Genomic DNA, 16,594 nt, shown 5'->3' with positions numbered 1-16,594 from the left:
GTAAAACGTTTCAATTGAGGCGGCAACACAGGATCGATCTCTCCTGACGTCCTAATTTCCGTCACCAGCACTGTTACCTGTATCATCGTCGGGTTCTTTCACTTCCCTTTTCTTTGCAATTAGATACGCGATCTCGATCTGCATATTCGGTTGCGGAAAGTTCTTCACGGCTTCTCGAAACTCTGGGAAGTTCTCTCGAGCAATATTCCTGAAAGGCTTGTTGGGGCCCTCGTACAGCCGTATCAGCTCCTTGTCATCAGCTTCTTTCCATAATTTATCGCATCTTTCTTGCATCTTGTTCCACTTTTCCCTGAACCTTGTGCTGGTCTGGTTCTTGAAGAAGAGATGTAATTTGTTGGGCGCAACATCGGTGTGCCGCATGTTCATGTGCCGCATGATACAGAGCAGCGCATAGAGGTCGCGGGCATCGAACGGCTCCTTCTTGGCCCTCATTGTCTGTGAGCCACCTTTACAAAGAGTTACCGGCCAACCTGTGTCATTCAAATCATTGCGTAATCCATCCCTCTCTTCTTGGTCAAGTTCCAAAGAGTCGAGCGCTCGGTTGCGTCGTGCGACCAGATCTCGGATTTTCTCGATATCGTTTAGCGCTTGGTCGCCAGGTAGTTGTGGGCCTGGTGCGGAAACGTCTGCACTAGATGATGCGGAGGCCATGACAGGTATCAGTTGGGAATTGCACGAGGGTTGGCTTCATCGCTATATAATACTCTCTGTTTGCTGACATACAAACTTGATGCGGTATCAGTCAGTAGGACGGGGCCATGCTTGCCATGACGTATCATTGCGACCCAAAATATTACGTCGATGTAGGACTCATTTTGGTGTTTATCTAGGTAATCTTTCGTTTGTAGGGGGGCACGTGGTATTGAGGTCGTACCGGCACTTCCGGTGACTCTCAACAGAGCATGCGATCCTCAGCGAAGGTTCAAAACGACAGTATCTTGCCAATTCAGCCAATTCAGTGTGTATACAGCAAAACTGTACACATATTCTAAACCCCCCTCTTATTCCGTTGTCAGAGCATTATACTGGTCACGACACTGACTGACTCGCATACCAATGAACATGTACTCTGCTATCTTGTCCATTTTCAGCAGTTTCTCGTCCCCCAGCCTCACGAGCAGGTCATTGTCCACATCTTGCCAAGTCCATGTAGGACCATCTCCGCAGCCCACGATTGAGTCAAGAGACTGCCAGACGGTTGGCCAACCGTACTTATTAAGAAGCCCGCGTACCTGATTCTGGTCTTTGTCTGATAGGAGGAGCTTAGAAAGAACAAACTCTCTGTACCGTTTCAGTTCTAGTGCTGCAGATGCTTCAGAATCGTCTAACGCGTCAGCTAGACTATATCAAGCAGAATGGCGTTCGATACTTACCGGTGTTCTCTGTTCCTCTGCTAGTGATTGCTGATTCCACATTGAGGCCTCCGTACTGAGACTGTATTTCTTCATTGTCGGTTTGTACACCTCCGTCGTCGGCTTGTACCTCTTCTTCATCAGCTCGTGCGTTTCCTTCGTGGGCTTGTACACCTTTCACCTCAGCGTGCCGTCCGTCATCGTTAGCCTGTTGTTCATTGTCGACCTCATATCCCCGATCAGCGGCCCGGTCTCCCGAGTGATCTCCCTGTCCGGCCCTAGCTTCAACCTCAGCCTGTAAAATAGCCGCGGGCAGTCGCTTGGAAACTTCTGAATCGGCATATGCTTTGGCCTCTGCGAATTTAGGATCGCCTTTCAAATTTCCTACACGTCCAGCAGCAATGTTTTCCGTAGCGACCTTGTCCTCAAGTCCGTTGTAGATGGCCTCAGCTACAGAATCGCTGAGTATCTCGCTCGTGTTGATGAAAGCACCGTCAGGTGAAAACATGATGGATCGATTAAGAGTAATTGACATCTGAGTCAGAACCGCAGGCTCATTGAGTTCCTTTTCAATGGAGAAGCAGCATCGATTGCTTCCCTTACCACGCTGCTTCACCATGTGCTCAGATTTCACGGGTGATGCAGACACATGGCTCTGCATCTGTGTTTGCGACCGAGAGGCCCCGTGGAGGAGGTATGATATTTTTTCCGTAAGCACAGCTACTCTACACTGCCCTTCCTCGCCCACTCCCTGAGTACGTTCTTCTGTATCTTCCCCGTGCTCGTCTTGGGCAGCTCCTTGACCACCACGACCTCCCTGGGCACCATGAAGCGACTGATGTTGCTGTTCTCCTTGGCCCACTGAATCACCTCATCGCCCAACGTGTCGCTGTTTGTGCCGTCCTTTGTGGTAACAAAAGCCTTGGGCCGCTCGCCCCAGTGTGAGTCCGGCACGGCGCAGACGCCGACTTCGAGGATAGAAGGGTGCGTGGAAAGCATGGCTTCGAGCGCTACGCTGGAGATGTTCTCGCCGCCTGTGAGACGTTCGGTTAGCGGGTCGCTTCAAGAGAGTGAGGCTCAGACAGTCAACAACATACCACTGATGATGATATCCTTCGCACGATCCAAGATCTGGATTGCTCCATCTGGATGCCAAACGGCTAGATCGCCTGTATGCAACCAGCCACCGTCCCACAACTTGCGCGTCGCTTCGGCATCTTTGTAGTAGCCCTTTGCGCAGATGTTGCCTTCGAAGATGACTTCTCCAACCTCTTTGCCGTTTCTTTCCACGTCGTTGAGGACGCCTTCCGGCTGCTCCGTCTTGATGACTCGCGTCGCTTTGCCCATGATAAAGCCGTGGCCTTGTCGTGCCATACGATCGTATTTTGTCTTCTCGGGGAGAGTTTCCCATTCGGGCATGTGGTAGCCTTTCGTGATCGGACCATACGTTTCCGTAAGACCGTAGACGTGGACGGGGTGTAGGTTCAGGTTTGACATCTGTTCGAAGAGCCATGCGCTCGGTGGACTTGCGGCTACGGTGACTCTGACTGGCTGGGGTAGGCGCTCTGCTTCCTTCGCTGCGCAGAGTAGAGTGTTGACGGTTGGTGCGGCGTTGAAATGCGTAATGCCTTCCTCCTTGAGCAGGCGCCAGATCTCTGCGTAGTCGATCTTGCGGAGGCAATAGTGCGTTCCTCGGACGGCGGTGACTGACCACGGGAATGTCCAACCCGTCGCGTGGAACATTGGCAGAGTCCAGAGATACTTTGCGCGGCCGGTATGATAGTTCAGCCCAGACTCAATGACATTGCCCATGGCAGCAAGGTAGACGCCGCGATGTGTGTATTCGACCCCCTTCGGCCGTGCTGTTGTTCCGCTGGTGTATGCGAGTGCCATGACGTCTTCTTCGTCCTTCGCCTGCGACTCCAGATCTGCCCAGCCCTTGCCCCCTTGCTCAATATCGTACTTCAATCCCTCGAGTACTGCATCGTCGAAAGGACCAGAGAGTTCGCCTTCTGTCGCATCCGTGTCTGTGTCGATCAGTATGGGTACGTTTGGTCTTTCCTTCTTGTATTCGTCCAATAAGCCCACAAACTCGGCATCCGCAATGATCATGTCCACGTCCGAGTGCTGGAAGATGTAGCTGATGTCATCGTGCTTCAACCGGTAGTTGATAGCGATATTCACACCTCCTGCCGCCGCGATACCGAATGTGCTCTCCAGGAATGCTGGTGTGTTTGTCGCCAATATGCCTACTCGCTTATACCCGTGCTTCCTCAGGTAGTATGCCAGCCCTCGTGCGCGGTCCGCAGCTTCAGCGTAAGAGCGCCGTAGGATCTTGCCGTTCGCCGTCTTGTGGTATATTGCCATGGCTTCTGGCTCGATTTGCGCCGCGCGCCAGAGGAACCATGTTGGGCTGAGGGTGTGGAAGTTGTGTCGATGATGGTATTCGTGGCTGTCGCCGGGATGGATGGGCGGTGGCCCAGGGACAGGGTTGGCGGACGTGAAATGCGACGCGAGTTGCTTGAGACGATCTTTAGCACCTTCCATTGTATCTGCACAAGGATCTGGTGAATCAACGTTCTAACAGCAGCTTATATACACGCGACGGAAATATCGATCTACAGTTTGGCCCAGCTGAGCTGAAGCTACAGACGCCAGAGTGCGGAGTAGCTCCGCTGTGGGACGAGATGCGAGAGATGTCCGAGGTCTTGAGCGATGAGAGGGCTGCAGGACGCGATTTTTGACAGGGATTCGCGATGGCGGACAGAATGATGTCGTGATACTTTGAACAACGTGGTCTAATACATTTCTTACATGGCGCAATGACTGACAGCTGACCCTGAAGCTCCCAGCCATGGGGAAATCTGGGGAAGGGTACCGGTTCCGGTGCGGCACGACGTCACAGCCGAGGTTAAGCGCCAGTAGGCATACCCTATCCTCCCGACCGCGTCGGATAGCAGACACGTTGGACTACGAGGCTGTTATGCAAGGTACTTGTCCATTTTGTCACGACAGGGTGGATGCAAAGCATAAAAGGAATCGTGAGTGAATTGACATAACCACAAGTCTATTGCTGAATGCTCAACGCCGTCACCATGCTTTACATCAGCTGGGATTTTTCATTTCGTATTGCTTCTAGCCGGAAGAGTACCTGAAGACACAGCAGACCGACCGCGAAGAGACCCATGAACACGTAAGCACCCTGGTATTGATGTGCTCTTTTAGCCTGGACACCCTTTCGAATGGTCGGAGTATAGTAGAGGAAATAAACATCCCATGAGCCCAATGCAATCCACGCCGAACCACGTCACCGAAACTGAAACCGACACTGTTCATCGACTGCCGATTTCTAGTATGCGAGGGATGTGAGCTCTTGCTGGACCTTGGAGTCGACGGAGGCCATCTTCTTGGCCTCAGCCATCTGCCGGCGGATAGCCTTCTTGCGCTCGTAGTATGCGGCACCCTTGACCTTCCTGCGCTCCTCAAGACTGCGTATGGATTAGCATTTCTGATCTCCCATGCAGGAATTGGAGCGACATACCGGGCAACGACGTCCTGGTACTTCCAGCCGAACTCGTGTCCGAGACGGCCGACAGTGCAGTACTTGCGTCCGGGCTTGAGCCTCAGCACCCTCAGGGCCTGGGGAACGACGACGCGCTTCTTCTTGTCGTAGGGAGCGGGGACACCCTCGAAGGTCTTCAAGCGCTCCATGGCGGCCTTACCGCGGGGGGTCTTGTGAGGAATCATACCGCGGACGGTTCGCCAGAACATCTTGGAGGGAGCGCGGAAGTGGAAGGGACCTGGCAGGTGGGTCAGCACATGTCGGCTAGTAACGCGCACATTCGACGTTGGACCGCGAATGCGCCATGTGTGGACGGGGAGACGTACCACCACGAGTGGGGTTGTAACGGGTCTGCTTGCGCAGGAAAGCAGAGTACTTCACTGTAGGGTCATGTCAGTTGCTGTCTTGCCAGAAAATTGTCCCTGGAGCGCTCCGCCAAAAAGCAGCCAAAGTGCACATCGCCGACCACATCGTCCTCTTGTAGCCCCATGTACCAATTGCACTCCATGGCTTGCTCCTGATCTCGCTCGCTCGCTCGGTGGGTGTACGTACACTTGGCGCGGAAGAACTCGCCGGAGATGTTGAGGGCCTCGCATCGCACAACAACGATCTTCTGGCCGTTGAGGAGCTGCTTGGCGACGGTGCTGGCGAGGCGACCGAGCAAGTGGCCCTTGCCGTCGATGACCTGCGTGCGCTGTCAGCGAGACGTCCAAGGAAGATGCGTGGTGTTGACGGGATTGCAGGCTGGCATCGCGGCGGCATGCGAAGGCCAGTGCCTGGGATATCGGGCTGCGTCTATCGGGGCGTACGTACAATGACGGGTTCGAATGTCGACATTTTGCTCGACTCCGGTGTGCTGTGAGGTTAGTTGTCGTGATGGAGAGCTCGATGGATGCGAATTCCAGGTGGCTCGACTAAGCGAACTGAATATTCGAGTTTGTGGTGCACGGACCCATTAGCGTGACTTCATCTCCAACGAGGTGAGCTTGCCCATCACCAATGTCTGCGTGACAGCCAACGCCAACAACCAACGCACGTCTTGTCGCTCGCCTGTGAGGTAGCAGTCCGGATACAATGCACGCATGTCGCTGCGGCGAACTGTCGCAGCATTTGGCGGACCGCCTGCTCGTCCCGTCATGTCAGACGCGCGCGTTCCAGGGTCGTTGAGGTTAATTGAACGGCTTCGACTGCGAAAGAAATAACAGTTCAGATTTGGCCTGTGTGATCTTGTGAGGGATGGATTGCTGAACGATTTTTACAGCGTGGTTAGGCTACACGTTGAACGCACGACTCCACGTGCTTCTTTGCGACAGTCCTTTACGCCAGTCTGAGCTGCTGATGCTGCTACCGCTGCGACCATGTCAATCCAAACTGACCTCAATATCTGGATAAACTGCCGACCTGCAAGCTGCGAGTACTCTAAGTCCAAACCAAGGACCAGCACTCACCGTCGATCTGATCCGATACTCTACTCAGATGCGTATGTCTCTATCGATATTCAGCATGTGTCTGTCTTCAATATATCGAACAGCAACGATGTAAGCGCTTTTGCGATGACCAGCTCTGGTTAAAGATAGGCCAGGGTGAGCGAGCGCCAGAGCGCGACGATGTTGTGTATCTGATGCCTTTGAACATCGCGGCTCACAAATGTATTCGTCTCTGTCTTTGAACCGTACTAAGGTATACATCGCAATACTTGTCGGGCTGGAGGGAACGGCCTGCAGGTAATACTGTTAATCGAAGAAGGTCACGATAGCGTACGCTCTCGCTCCTGCCAGACTGAGCTGCAAAATGAATTTTGCGCCCCATCTGGCTCATGCTAGGCAGGCACGCCTCCCAGCTCTGCCACGCGCATCATCAGTCCTGGTAAGCAGAAGCGTCTGCAAGAACAACCACGACCCACGTTGTCGTAACGCGTTTATCCATCTCGCCAGCCATCATCATCTCGCCCGGCAATTTCTTTGGGACGATAGCTGCACCCTGCCTCGTCGCTTGTGCTGATGATGCTCGAAGCGCATATCCCAACTTGCAAGCGGAGGCATTCGTCGTTGGCACCATTGTATTGCACACGCAATGATCGTACGCATTCGGTAGCCTCGGCCCGTAGGTCTAGATTCTCCATCACGGCTCTTGAACGGATGCTAACGGCTCTTAGTTGACGCAGACTGCTTGTACCAGAGTCGGTACATCCCGGTCTTCTTTAAGGTTTGTGGAATCGACGGCTACTATGTCTTTCGCCTCTCGCGTCCGTAGTATACATGCTCGATTTACAACACAGAAATCTTGGCAATGTATAGTTGCCTGGCGCTAATGGCTGGTAGTATCGGGCTATCCAACTAATCCGGTAACCCATTCACTACTTCCGGCATCCTCCATTAGTTTCAACATCTGTCACAATCTCGTCATTCGCTCTGACTGTGCATCGGACGGGGGACAGGCAAGACACCTGCTATCCTCAGCCATGCATTTCGACGAACCTACGCTTATGTGAAGCCGTCGATACGCTTTCCAGTAGGGATACAGACAGAGTTAGCCATGCTGTTGTGGGCGCTCCAAAGAACGCCAATCCTCACGATCATACTCATTTCGTCATAAGGATGCTCACCCTTCGACCAAGAACATCAAAGCCCAGAATTCCGGAGGCTAATCCGTTAGCCTGTGCTACCAAGCCGTAGTTTTGATCTCGACCTTTTTACCGGAGCCAGATCGCCCACTGCGTCACGGCATGGGGAAAACGTTTCGATGATGGATCTCATGGCTGTCTCGATGCCGAAGTCGGATTCACGACCAGGATGAAGCTAATGCAGGTGAATCTGAAGCTGGTACCAATGACGGGTGTGTTCAGCCCGAAGCTTGTTGCTGGTACTCCTAGACATGACAAGAACACAGAATTTTCTTTCGCGATTACCACCACATTGCAGGGTGCGCTGATCGTGGTTCACTAAACGCATCTCGATTGCGGTCCTACTGCGGGTGTGATGCTTAAATTGTCGATCACACAGGCTGCATGGATCTGCAGTGAACGTCACATTAGAGAGCCAAGGAGCCTCAGGTAAATCCATATTCTGATAGTCCATCACGCTACGCCTCGATTCGAGATGTTACCTGACAGCCCCAACGGACGAGTCACCGGTGATCGGCCCCTCGCCCTGGAGGTTGCATTGGCTTTTACGTACAGGCGCAAGCAGCAAGCTAAGCACATGGACAGCATCCTTGCAAGGTTTCTCGCAACGACATATGCATCGTCATGCGCCACACCTCGAAGCGATCGCGAGACTGGCTTCGCTTGGCGTCATGCACACATTCTCCTGTTCAGCCACGTTTCACCAAGACGGAGTCATGACTTGGCCCATCTCCCAGACAATTTTGCGCCACTCCTGACGTAGCTTGGCCCATTGGCAGGTGACCATCAGCAGGAAATATCGTGCGTTTTCCTCTTGGCTGTGTGGCTAGTGTTGTGGCTAGAGCAGGAATACGATCAGCCCAATGCCAATGCCAACGGCATTCGAATTAAACGCTGACCGTGACCTGCCAGTGCACCCGCCGAGTCAGCGCGCGACCACCCGGCGGGCGAAAGTGGGTGCAACAAGCGATCCGCTGAGTCATCCGGAAGTCGGCACACATAGCTCAAGACAAGCACCACTAAAACCTCGTAGGGTGTTCCAATAACCATCGTGTGGGCTTCCATAACCGCAAGCGTGGCAGTGCCAAGGGACCTCGGTATGACATGAGTCTATCATCGGTACCTCCGACAGGACTACTCGTGGAAATCCATATATATGCATGTTTGCAGTTGTGGCGAGAGATCGGTTGACAAGCATCGCAAACGGTCGTGGAGAATTAGGCGACATGCGCCAGGCAGAACACGCATAAACGAGCCTGCTTGAGCAGAGTTTGCGTTCAAGATATCTCATATCTCAAAGGATTTCCCGCTTGGCGAGTCGATACGCTCTACAATATTGGCAGATTGTATTCATGGGGAAACTAAAGCGGTAGTTGGCCCCACTGAACGTTTTAAGCACAGTTCAAGGTCGTCACCCGAAAACGAACAGATACGGAGAACAAGTGAATTGACTGAGATTGTCCGAATGCGCACGACGGATGGGACTAGAATGTGAATCTTTCGCTTGTTGTACATTTCCTACTTGTGAGAGAAGCCCAGGCATGGCAGAGCCGTGTGCGACGTCTGTCTGCCGGTGTACTGCAGACGACGGCCAGGGTCACCAGCCGCAGTCAAGCCACGCTGTCACCATCATGGCGACTTTATCCGGCGCTAAGATCTGTCGCGCAAGGCTGCATGCTGGTTGGTGCTGGTGGGGAGACAGGCCTTCGGAAGCTCGCCCTGGATGAGAGACCGAAGAGCCCACATCTGGGGTGAATATTTGTCTTCGCTTGGGCGTATGACAGATGGCTGGCAGGAGAATACGGTGCCACTCGACACCTCAGCCGTAAGCGAGTCTATCGGTGGCTGATCATTGCTTGAAGTAGTGGCTTTAGAGCGCACGAGGAATATCGGGGAACGACTGAACTGCAACGGAATGGCGGATCAGACCACTAATGCGGCTTGAGTTGCTCCAAAAGCCATGGAGAAGGCTCGGCTTCGCTTGGACGCAGGGCTCCACGACTTGTTGGGTGGCGTCGCAGCAGGACCCCTCACCTCTGTCTCAACCCATGGGCGTCCCCAGGACACATGCCAGCAGCGGTATGACGCCACAGGGCACAGGTGAGCATGGCTGTGCTTGACGACTTGGCAAGGTGCAAGAGTGGTGTATCAGTGAGGAGGGTTATCGGAAAGTGGGGCCCGCAGGAGCGGTGTGTATGCTGTGCAGAGGCAGCGGGCAGTTGGCAGCGTGCGGTGCGGCCGTGGGCAATTCCAGAAAGCGTCGAGGGAGCTCGCCGAGATGAATGCACCAGTTCCAGGCTTGGCTGCCAGGTGAGGAGAGAAAAGCGGACGACTCGGCGGAGAGCAACGATTCGATTCCGGCGTCCAAAGGGCGGGACGGTGCCATGCGCTGGCGCTAACCCAACTCTAATCCCTGACCCACAAGCTTCTCCGCCGTCTTCACACACCCCTGCCGCGCGCATCCACCACTTTGCTCTTAGGCGCAGCGTTCCCCCCAGCCACAGCTGGCTACACTCTCCTCCCGACACCCATGACTTCTCCGGCCCTCACGACAACTGAGAGCCTTCCAGCAGACGCGGGCCGCTCGGGCCCCTTCGACAACCCGCAGGAAGACGCCTCTGAGTTTGGCGAGGAAAACTCAGAAACCAATGACGTCGGCGACGATCACGCACCGAAACAGCAACCCCAGAAGCGACGACGAGTGACGCGTGCCTGCGACGAATGCCGGCGCAAGAAGATCAAGTGCGACGGCAAGCAGCCGTGCACCCATTGCACTGTCTACAGCTATGGTATGTCCTGTGTGTACACTGAATTGCGTGGGAGAATGCAAGCTAACAGCCTACAGAATGGTAAATACCCTCTCCTAACGGATTCGCTACTGCTCACAGAACTGACCCCCTCTAGCACTTATGACCAGCCCTCAAACCGCCGCCGCAATGCGACGCCCCAGTACATTGAGGCTCTCGAAAGCCAGCTCAAGCGCGCAAAGGCGCTACTGCACGTGGTGCTGCCAACCGTGGATTTGAATGACCCCGCCATAGACGCCCACCTCCAGAACGGCCTGTTACCACAGCTGCCCCAAGCAGCTGTGCGGCCTCCTGTGATGCCTGTAGACCCCCGGATCGCGCAACACCAGGCACCGGCCCACAATGAAGACCAGCCTGATTCGCACCTGGAAGCCATGGTCAAAGCGACGGGCCAGCTTGATCTCGACGAAGAGGGCAAATGGGACTACCAGGGCCACTCTTCAGGGCTCAGCTTTATGAGAGGCCTGCGGCAATTCGATGACATGTTCCAAATCCCTTCGGACGAGTCGCCGTCCCTCCGGCACCAATCCATGTCCTACGAACCGCCTTCTCCTGGTTCCCTTTCCATCGCTGGATCCACGACAGCACCGTCCAACGTACCCTTACCCAGCCGGGAAAATGCACGCATTCTCTGTGACAGTGCCATCATCCAGTACAGCGCCATGCTGCGCGTCGTCCATCTCCCCACTTTCTACAAGCAAATGAGCCGTCTCTACGAAGTCGCTCCCGAGAATTACGGCAGCGCCGAGACTAGCTTTCTACCTCTATTCTACTCCGTTCTAGCTTTGGGCAAACTCTATTCCGAAAATGACACCGGGGTCGATGTAGCAAGCTACGACATCCTTACCGATGAGGGGTACGCAGCAAAGTCTCCCTGTGCGAGCTTCGTCCATGCTAATGCGGTCCAGACTCAAGTACTTTAAAGCTTCGCGCCAGCTCTTGGACATTACTGACTGCAGGGATCTGACTTCACTTCAAGCCATCATTTTCATGATCCAATTCTTGCAATCGTCAGCCAAGCTTAGCACTTGCTATGCTTACATCGGAGTTGCTCTGCGCTCTGCGCTACGCATGGGCTTGCACCGTTCATTCAACGTCAAGTTCAATCCCATCGAAGCGGAAACACGTAAACGCATATTTTGGGTGATTCGAAGGATGGACACATACGTCGGGGCCATGCTCGGTTTACCGCGATTTCTGGACGATGAGGACATTGATCAAGAGTGGCCAGTTGAGGTCGATGACGAGTATATTACGGAGACGGAGATTCTGCCCATGCCCAATGGAAGCATTTCTGTCATGGCGGCCTTCAATGCCCACACGCGTCTCGTCCAAATCTTGAACAAGATCTGCAAGTACGTGTACCCTATCAAAGGCACACAATCAGGCGCCAAGAACTCTGTGACCTATTCTGTGGGCTACTCCAAGATTCGCGAAATCGAACAGGATCTAGCAAGATGGCTCGATGAGCTGCCTATCGCGCTCAGGCCGGGCGGTGACGCCCCTCCAATCATCAGGAGGTAAGCTGACTATGTAACATCATTTTTGCAGCTGCTGACATATACGCAGGGTGCAACAACTTCTCCGTATGGCGTTCGGACATGCGCAGCTTTTACTCTATCGGCCATTCCTACACTACGTTTCGCAATCGTACAACGTGAACACCGTGGACCAGAGAGCCTTTGCCTGCGCTTCTGCCTGCGTTAACGTCTCGCGCAACATTATCCACATTTCCACGGAGATGAGAAACCGCGGCCAATTGGCTGGAGCATACTGGTTTTCCATGTATACGACCTTCTTCGCTATTGTATCAATTTTGTATTTCGTCTTGGAGAACCCACAGAGTCCCACCAGTTTTGAATTGCTACGGGATGCAGTGGAAGGGAAGGACGTATTGGCGTACTTCGCGAAGAGGAGCGTGGCCGCTGATAGGTGCAGCACAGCACTAAAGGTAAGCACAGCACTAGTTCCTTCTGACTGACAACACTAATAATGTTTCCCAGGGCATGTTTGAACGTCTCCCGGAATCAATCAGACATGGTGGAGAGATCATTGCATCGAGGAAGCGCCGACAAGGAAGCTCGCCGCACTCTCTTGGCACCCGCCCTACCTTTGGTCAGAGCGACTCTGCTGCACCCCGCCGTGCGAGTACCTATCCCGATAGCATTCCCAATGTCAAGACTGCTGGCCAAGCCCAGTCATTTGAGTCTGGCGGCCCTGACTTTGGTAGCATCGGCTTGGGTTCTTCTTATCCCGCACACTCGGTCTCCAACCCCAATCTATTCGATGGTGTGCCAGGCCTTACACCTACATCATCCAACGATAGCCTACCGAGCTTTGGCTTGGCTCCTATTCATGACTCGCAGCAGACATCATCTGCCTTTGGTCCAACAAGCCTAGGCAACCCTTTGGCAGACCCGTCAGGTCTTAATGTCCCCATCGCAGACATCTCAACAATGATGTTTCCGTCTGCCGACCCGCTCGCCTACCCCAACCAGCCCATGACTGCTTTTGAAAACAAACATCCACAAACTTTCGACCGCAGTACTGGCACCCCGGTGAGCGGACACCCTCCTCAACTTTCGACCAGCATGGAGATGAAAGGACACCCGGCCATGTTTGCTCCCACAAGCACGCCCAATTCGCAAGCTCGACCCATGGACAGTGAGGCGCAGATCTTTACTTCCATGCCCATGTATTTCATGCAGGGTAACCAGCAATACCGCGGATATCCACCTCAGCAGGGTATGCCGATGCAAACATCCAGCAACATGCCTTTTGATGAGCTGATGCATCAAGAAGACTGGTCGCAATCTTTTATGGACCCTGCAATGAACATAAATGATGGGAGGTCATCGCTGAACAATGCCCAATTTGGCCAAAATGGATGGCGTTAGTTCGTCGACTCACACAACGCGGACCACTGGACGGGGCTATCAACGCTTTAACGTTTGTTTTCTGCTTTGTTGTGAAGCATGCTGAGTCCCATCTATCGATGTGCATCAGCTTCGACTATGAGCGGTGCCCTCGCCCGCGCCCTCCTTCCCACACAACGATTACGGCCGATATTTCCTTAGTACACTGAGCGTTTTATTCCGGCGTTTGCGAGTCTACCAAAAGCATTATACCCCATTGTCAACCGGCTGGCACCGATGAGCTAAGCGTTTTCCAACGGTATGCGTAGGGTGAGGACAGAGCCTCACTGACGTAGTTGTGACTTTTCAGTCCACTACGATCGCGACCTGTCCAATGCATTTCAGCATTGATTTTTTTTGCTTTGAAGACTTCGATTTGGATTTGGCGTTCGAAAAGCTAGACTTTTTGAGCGTGACGGACCTCGCGGCTGCGAGTGTAGATTGAGCATCTCATGAAGATACTCATGAAGGTTGGAAGAAGTGCGTTGAAGGACCACACTCATTTTGTCCGAGCCAGTAACGGGTAACGCCGTAGATTAGCAAATTGACTGAAGGCGATACTTAGGTATCGCGCATAGCTTACAAAGACTAAAGTACAACGCACATTGCTGAAAAGGCTCTGGCATAAACACCAGAAGCTGGCTGAAATCCATGTTGACCTAGCTTAGTGAACGGTAAGCCCACGTCAGAATCAGGCCAGCCATAGACGCACGAAAATTGAAAGAGAAGCCATGGTCTTAAAACGAAGCCTCAGTGGAGCCTAGCACAGACACCCAGCCACCATAGTAGGCCGGCGGAGCGGGGTAAATCCCATGCCGACTTCCAAGGCCGTGCCTAGACCTCCACCTTCGGCGCCGAAGCCGCCAAGTGCAGCTCAACGGGGGCCAAGCGCTAGCACCCACCATTGAGAAAACGGCAAGTAGTGTGGGTTAGTGTTTACCGACAATTGGGGTCTTGGTTACCAAGCGGTTTCCAAGCGGTCTTCTGTGTCCCAAGAGATGGTATCTAGCGACCTTCTTAACCAGGTCATCGGGGCTGACGGACTAGATCTTTTGTATCTTAGCGAGGATTTGGCTAAGAGTTTAACAGGTTTTGTCGGATATCGTAGTGAGTGCTGTTGCAGGACCAAGGAGGATATCGGCTCGTGGTTTACCGGAAGGAACATGGGAAAGTGTATATGTAGGCGCGGTGACGCTGAATATGTGAGGTACCAGGAACATCTCGCACCATTGGACTGACGGTGAATCGCTATCGCCATGGTTCACGTATCTTCGTTGTCGGTTCTTGGCTCTGCCTTGGTTGGACTGAGCAATGCGGCCGCCTTGGGTACTGCGGAGGAGTATGCTGATGGTACTGTGCATGCAAGGATCATGGGGATGAAGATCGTAAGGCTTCCTTGTCAATGCACGCTGGTGCATGCTTATACTGACCCCAACAGGCACAATGGGATGCTGAGATTGCCTCGGGAGAGATGGATAGCACCCGCTACCCTGAACTAGGTCACACGCCATGTGAGAACGGCTTCGCTGCTGCAATCCCTGGTGACTTCAACAACACGTTCAGGTGCCATAATGTCAGTTGGCTCCAAGTTCAAGGCTCATCAGCTCGCTAATGTGTATAGATCGACCTCTACCATTTCCTCCCACATTCCCTCCTTGGCAGCTCTGATGGACAAGGCTCCTCTTCCTGGGGCTGGACATCAGAGGATGGACGCGAGTTTGTAGCAATCGGCCAGTTCGACGGTACCGCCTTTGCAGAGATCAGCAGCGAAGGAAAGCTGATCTATCTGGGCCGCCTGCCTCCTTTCGACCCTGTCGGATCCCGCTGGCGCGAGATTCGCGTGATGAGGGACTATGCCGTCATTGGTAGCGAGGCCATCAACCACGGTGTTCAGATCTTCGACATGAAGAAGTTGTTGGACCTCGACGGAAGCGAGCCGATGAACTTTACCCAAGATGATTTGACCGGTCACTGGGGTCTGACTGATGACTGGAATGCTCTCCCGGTTGGCCGAACCCACAACATCGTTGTCAACGAGGAACTCAACTACGCCGTGGCAGTTGGATCAGTTGGCGGTAACGAGACTATCCGTGTCCGCGGCGATTTGCCATGTCGCGGAGGCCTCATCTTCATCGACATGAGCGACCCTGAAAACCCGACCAGCCCAGGTTGTGCTTCTGCTGATGGCTATGTCCACGATGCCGAATGCATCGTCTACCGCGGACCAGACACGAAGTACTACGGCCGCGACATCTGCTATGGTTACAACGAAGACACACTAACCATCTACGACGTAACTGACAAAGCCGGCAACACCACCAACATCATCTCTCGCACCACATACCCTGGAGCAGAGTACGTCCATCAAGGTGTCGTCAACAACGCAACCTGGCAGGAATACATCTTCCTCGACGATGAGTTCGACGAGCGTGACGCCAAAGTCGGTCCCATGACACAGGGTCTGCCTACCACCCACATCTTCGACATCCGCGACCTGGAGAACCCCTTCTACTCTGGCAACTACGAGGGAAAGCGCCGCAGTATTGACCACAACCAATACGTCGTTGGCGACTACCTCTACCAATCGAACTACGGAAACGGTCTCAACGTCCTGGACATCCACACCATCACGCAGGATCCCAGTGGCGACGGCATCTGCGAAGCCGGATTCTTCGACATCTACCCCGAAGACGACGAGAACGAAGGTGGCGGCACAGTAGCCTTCCTCGGTTCCTGGTCCAGCTACGCAAACTTCAAGAGCGGATTCATCTTCGTGCACACTATCGAGCGTGGTAGTTTCGTCGTCAAAATGACGAGCAAGGAGTGTGCGAAGCCAGCCGTTTGCGAAGTAGACTCTTGTCTTACGTCGATGCGCACAGCAAACGTGGAGGGTAGACTTCAGGCTTCGCAAGAGTTCTGCGGTAATTTCACTCAGAGGCTGATTGATGACGTTCGTGCCGTGCCAGAGTTTGCGCAGGAGGCTTGTGCGGGTGAGCAAGTGGTTGCGCAGGTTAGCATTGCGTGTGCTTGCTTGCCTACGCTTGCTGTTCCTGAGTTGCCAAGGACGACAACTAGGGGGCCGGTGCCTACGGTGCTGCCGCCGAGGGTCTAGATGGGATAGGGATGGTAAGAGCCTGATGTGTTATGACAATGACGGGCTTAGATAGAGCCCTTTGAGAATAGACAATACTCATTTTCCCAATACACACCAAGATGTACACGCCGCGCATGAATGCATTGGTGATTTAGTATCAGTCACGGTTGAACTCGAAAATGCGGATTTATACAACAATAGATTGAGATGTCTATCGCTG

The 16,594-nt window shown here is 53.6% G+C and overlaps 5 protein-coding genes across 5 annotated transcripts; 2 read left to right on the top strand and 3 right to left on the bottom strand.

The window, feature by feature from the left end:
• Window positions 1–51: 51 nt before the first annotated feature.
• On the bottom strand, window positions 52–672 carry J4E78_003428 (uncharacterized protein; the record flags this gene model as incomplete). The annotated part of the gene is made up of 1 exon (XM_049364068.1): window positions 52–672. One exon carries the CDS (start codon window positions 670–672, stop codon window positions 52–54), a length of 621 nt encoding a protein of 206 aa, XP_049224733.1.
• Window positions 673–1,022: 350 nt separating this feature from the next.
• J4E78_003427 (uncharacterized protein) lies at window positions 1,023–1,881 on the bottom strand (the record flags this gene model as incomplete). The annotated part of the gene is made up of 2 exons (XM_049364067.1): window positions 1,023–1,156; window positions 1,395–1,881. 2 exons carry the CDS (start codon window positions 1,879–1,881, stop codon window positions 1,023–1,025), a joined length of 621 nt encoding a protein of 206 aa, XP_049224732.1.
• Window positions 1,882–4,722: 2,841 nt separating this feature from the next.
• On the bottom strand, window positions 4,723–5,772 carry CRP46 (60S ribosomal protein L16; the record flags this gene model as incomplete). The annotated part of the gene is made up of 5 exons (XM_049364066.1): window positions 4,723–4,861; window positions 4,915–5,173; window positions 5,262–5,315; window positions 5,488–5,620; window positions 5,749–5,772. 5 exons carry the CDS (start codon window positions 5,770–5,772, stop codon window positions 4,723–4,725), a joined length of 609 nt encoding a protein of 202 aa, XP_049224731.1.
• Window positions 5,773–10,088: 4,316 nt separating this feature from the next.
• J4E78_003425 (uncharacterized protein) lies at window positions 10,089–13,262 on the top strand (the record flags this gene model as incomplete). The annotated part of the gene is made up of 5 exons (XM_049364065.1): window positions 10,089–10,347; window positions 10,447–11,221; window positions 11,274–11,885; window positions 11,935–12,316; window positions 12,369–13,262. The coding sequence occupies 5 exons, from the start codon at window positions 10,089–10,091 to the stop codon at window positions 13,260–13,262; spliced, it is 2,922 nt and encodes a 973-aa protein (XP_049224730.1).
• Window positions 13,263–14,536: 1,274 nt separating this feature from the next.
• On the top strand, window positions 14,537–16,392 carry J4E78_003424 (uncharacterized protein; the record flags this gene model as incomplete). The annotated part of the gene is made up of 3 exons (XM_049364064.1): window positions 14,537–14,665; window positions 14,719–14,853; window positions 14,902–16,392. The coding sequence occupies 3 exons, from the start codon at window positions 14,537–14,539 to the stop codon at window positions 16,390–16,392; spliced, it is 1,755 nt and encodes a 584-aa protein (XP_049224729.1).
• Between the last annotated feature and the right edge of the window lie 202 nt (window positions 16,393–16,594).

This window comes from Alternaria triticimaculans, assembly GCF_023758025.1.
Source record: "Alternaria triticimaculans strain BMP 0046 chromosome Unknown scaffold_3, whole genome shotgun sequence".
In the NCBI taxonomy this organism is placed as follows: domain Eukaryota; kingdom Fungi; phylum Ascomycota; class Dothideomycetes; order Pleosporales; family Pleosporaceae; genus Alternaria; species Alternaria triticimaculans.
This window is presented reverse-complemented; position numbering and strand designations above follow the sequence as displayed.